The sequence below is a fragment of the Nyctereutes procyonoides genome, unplaced genomic scaffold (assembly GCF_905146905.1).
Source record: "Nyctereutes procyonoides isolate TBG_1078 unplaced genomic scaffold, NYPRO_anot_genome, whole genome shotgun sequence".
In the NCBI taxonomy this organism is placed as follows: domain Eukaryota; kingdom Metazoa; phylum Chordata; class Mammalia; order Carnivora; family Canidae; genus Nyctereutes; species Nyctereutes procyonoides.
In genome coordinates, this window is record NW_026575140.1 from 31,857,810 (window position 1) to 31,862,447 (window position 4,638).

General features: G+C 52.0%; 1 protein-coding gene across 1 annotated transcript; it reads right to left on the bottom strand.

The window, feature by feature from the left end:
* Positions 1–2,419: 2,419 nt before the first annotated feature.
* Positions 2,420–3,553, bottom strand: ACTRT2 (actin related protein T2). The gene has a single exon (XM_055306830.1). It carries the CDS (start codon positions 3,551–3,553, stop codon positions 2,420–2,422), a length of 1,134 nt encoding a protein of 377 aa, XP_055162805.1.
* Between the last annotated feature and the right edge of the window lie 1,085 nt (positions 3,554–4,638).

Below are 4,638 nucleotides of genomic sequence, written 5' to 3' on the forward strand. Positions count from 1 at the left end.
CACTCTCTCTGAAATAAATAAATAAACCTTTTAAAAAATGTATGACAAGAAAAAAAATGTATGACAAAAAATAATAGTACAAAATCCCCAAATTCGGCAAAAGACATAAATCTACAGATTGAAGAGGCCGCATAAATCCTGAAAGATAAACCTATAGAAATCCACACCAAGACACATAATAAAGCTTCTGGGAACTGCAGACAATGAAAACTCTCAAAAGCAGCCAGAGAGGGACACCTAGGTGGCTCGGTGGTTGGGTGTCTGCCTTTGGCTCAGGGCATGGTCCCAGGTCGGGGGATCGAGTCCTTCACCGGGCTTCCTGTGGGGAGCTTGCTTCTCCTTCTGCCTATGTCCCCACCTCTCTTTGTGTGTCTCTCATGAATAAATACATTTTTTAAAATCTTTTAAAAAAGGAGAGAGAAATGGTTCATTAACCTTTAAGGGAGCAGCAATCGCATAGCTGACCCAGAATCTGATCTGTAGCCACAGGAGCCATGGAGAAGTGACTCACAACATGGTAGCTGCTGAAAGGGAACAGTTAACTGTGGATTCTATGTCCAGAGAAAATATCCTTCAGGGACGAGGGAGAAAGAAAGTTACCTTTAGATGATAGAAAATGAGGGCAGCCCGGGTGGCTCGGCGGTTTAGCATTGCCTTCAGCCCAGGGCGTGATCCTGGAGACCCGGGATCATGTCCCAGGTCGGGCTCCCCGCAGGGGGCCTGCTTCTCCCTCTGCCTGTCTCTGCCTCTCTCTCTCTCTCTCTGTGTCTCTCATGAATAAATAAATAATATCTTTTAAAAAAATGAAGCTCCCCTTAAGACTAAAGGAAATTCTCTGAACAGAAAGGAAATGACTGAAGAGGACTTGGAACCTCAGAAGCACAGAAGAACATCAGGTTGGGTAAAAATACGGGTAATCATACTATAGGGTATTCTAATAGTTTCTTAAATCACTTGATGGTGGAAGGAAAATTCGCAATACCGTCTGAGGTTGTTCTCAATGTGTTAGAAGCAACAGGACAATTCTATTTTAAAATTTGGGAGGCTGAAGGGACCTAAACAGAAGTTTTCTGCATTTCACTCCAAGTGGGAAGATGTCACTACTGGTAGATTATGCTGTCCACCTAGGGCAATCCCAAGAAATCAATACAACACAATATGTAGAAAATCCTTATCAATAAATCAAGATGGAATTCCAAAAAATGTTCAACAAGCCATGGGACGGGGAAAGAATAGGAACAGGAGACAGGATAATATGGTGGCAGAGTCAAGATGGAACACATTGCTCTAAATGTAAAGCATCCAAACATGCCGACTGAAAGGCAGAGATTGGTACCACGGACTTGACACACCTGCTGTCTTCATAGACACTGTGTGCTCACCTGAGATACGACATAGGTGGTTTGACAGCAAAAGGAGAGGAGCATGCACACACGTGTCAATAGATGGGTGCATTCCATGTGGGCTGAACTTCCACGTAGTCCCATCAAGACTTCTCCCTCCCTCTCCCCCTCCCCCTGCATCCTTTCCCATTCCTTCCTGCCTCCACCAGCCTGCAGTGTCTACCCTTCTGTTCTTTTTCCATGTGCTTATAATCCTATAAAAAAACCACATGTTGCCTTACATGAAATGTGCACAGATATGCGTGGGAAAGTGCCACTGTTTTCTTTACCAGAAGAGAAGGGGGGAATCATTTTATAAAGACTTCTCTGTATTTTGTTTCTCTCCCAATATTATTTTGGGAGAATTCCACCAAATCAATGTGGAAAAATTCTCTTTATGCATAATTTATTCAACCATTACTTTATTGATGGCTGTTAACTTGGTCTCCAGGATTTCACTCCCCAACGATGCTAGCAACGTCTTTGGAAGTAAAAACAAGCAGAAACATCACAATCACCGAGTCGGGGTGTTGATGCCTATGTGATGCTCAGAGCGGGGGCCCTGCTAGAGGGTCCGAAACAGATGGCAGTTTCGGCTCCTGCCCAACCCCGTCTGCCCAGGATAAGGGCTCCCTCCTGCTTCAGCTGCTGACCTCATTAAAGCAGTGAGAAAGCCCTACTGTACTAAGGACCCAGCAGGTGACTCTGTTGGCCCCCAGAACAGGGCAGCATTCCCATGTGTTCCTGCCCCCAATCAGGGCTGACGATCTCAGACCATCCAAGACACATTTAAAATGGAGAAACTGGGGCCCCACCTTTGGTACAAACTCTGTAGATGGACAAAGCCTCAACCCCTCAAGGGCGTGGGGGCGGCCACTTAGAAGGGAATCACCACCAGGGTCAGAAATTATTCTGGTGCCACCTAGAATAAACAGCCCGACATGACCGGAGGCTGCACTGTTTTGTCTTTTATTGAACATCCTGCTGATGCCAAGGGGCAAGCTCACTGCCCACTCCTACCCCTTGCCCAGAGTCCTTCAGAAGCACCTTCTCTGAACCACGGATGTCCCAAACTCCTTGAAATCTGCGGAGGTGACCCACATCTGCTTGAAGCTGCTCAGAGAGGTGACAATGGAAGCCCCAATCCAAGTGGAGAACCACCTGTCGGGGGGAGCAGTGATCTTGATGGGGGTCCCCTTGGAAGCCAGCTGCTCCAGCTCCTTCAGGAGACGGTCATCGAGGCCCTGGAACAGAGTGGTGCCCCCAGACAGCACAATCTCCCCAAAAAGGGTCTTCTGGATGTCTGCATCACACTTGCTGATGCTGCAGGAGACCATTTTCGAGAGGCCTGGGTTCTGGATGCCCAACTGGTCGGGTGCGAACAGGGCCTCAGGCGCCTGGTACAGCTGCTCCCCGACACAGATGACGTTCCCGTCTGGCAGCTTGTACTCTCTCAGGACCTCCTCTGGCTTCCGGGATAGCTCCTCCTCAGGCTCCACGGCCACGTAGCACAGCTTTTCCTTGATGTCATCCACCAGGGCTTTGTCCAGCACACACGGGAAGGACCGCCCACTAGCCAGCAGCAGCCGGGTGAGGTGCTCTGTGATGTCCCTTCCTGCCACGTAGAGCTTGGTGACTGCATGGGGCAGGGAGTACCCTTCAAAGATGGGGACAGTGCAGGTGACTCCATCCCCGCTGTCCACCACCAGGCCTGTGACGCAGGCCGAGGCATAGAGGGCCAGCACGGCCTGGTCCGACAGGTAGAAGGCAGGCACATTGAAGTTCTCAAACATCATCTCGGCCATCTTCTCCCGAGCCTCCCTGGGGTTCAGTGAGGGCTCCGTCATGAGCACAGGCCTGTCGCTGGCCTTCACCCCCAGCTCCCACTCAAACAGGTGCTTGCAGAGTCTCTCCATGTCCTCCCAGCCGGTGACCAGGCCCCGCTCGATGGGGTAGTGCATCTGTAGGACCTCCTGCTTGTGCAGAGCCTCTTCGCCCACAAAGTACTTCTTCTGATTGGCTCCTGCCGAAGGGGTCTTGAACTTAGGGTGCCCTATGACAGAGCTGATGACATGGCGGGGCCCGATCTCTCCAGACAAGCCTGCTTTGCAGAGCCCAGAGCCATTGTCGAAAATCACAGCTGGCGAATCTAATACGTGTGGATTAAACATGTCTGCAGCATCCTCTTCTGTGCTTCACCAAAATAAAGACAGAACACTCTCAGCCACTTTGTGACGCAAGAGGCCCCTATGGAAGTTTAAGGGCACAGGATTCCACGGCTCTGCAGTGACTCCCGGGGGGGCTAGCAGGTGGCTGGGCCCTGAGAGTCCTCCATCTTCGCCGCAGATCTGCTCTGCTTTCAGGCAGCCGGGGAGGCCACTGCCTTTTCAGGGATGACAGTGTCATGTGTAACAATCCAGCCCAGGCAACAATTGTCTTGGGCCAGTGGCTGAGGGCCTTCGGGGGTGGCACCTCAGAGCCCCCAGTGCTCCCTCCCTGGTGAGACTCCACCTGGCATAGGGCAAGCCAGACCCACTGGTGGTGTTGATGGGCCTGTGAACTGGGGCCCAGCCTTGGAACCCAGGGAAGCAGCCCAGCCTGGGCCCACCCAGGGGACTGAGGTTTCTCTCCCACAGAGCTGCTATTTGTGGGGTGACAAAGACACACTCCCCTCCGCTAAGGAGATGGCCAAGCCCCAGGTACAGGTACAGGTTGGAGGAAGAGTGTCCACAACCCATCACAGCAGGCACTCAGAATGTGTAGACCCCTCCAGGAAGCCCTCAGATTTGTTTTTCCTTTACCCCCACGAGCCCTAGCTCTCTGTCCCACAGATGCAGCCTGCTGGCTGTCTCTCCAGGCCTGCATGTCCCTGCTCTGGCCAGAGGTCAGGGCCCCTCATTGCTCTCATTGTTCCCAACCCTGTGGATCACTGACTGTTACTCTGTGCCAGTGCTTCTCAGGTTCCCAGAGTGGGGGACACCTGAGTCTATGGACCATCATGTGGTTGGCCACATGGATGAGAACATGCTCAGAAATGACCGGGTCATCAGATTCATGGCTGGCACCAAGGCTGGAGGTGGCTGGGCTGCAAGTCCAGCTCCAGTCCTGCCCTTCCTGAGAGTCCAGGCGGAGGGCCTCTGCTGGGGACTCCCAGAGGGCCCGTGCCAGCTGCACTGAGTGCCGGAGGGTGGAGGCGGGTCGTGGAACATGAGCATACCTGACCATCCTTCCCCGCCCGGCACTTCTAATCCAAAGA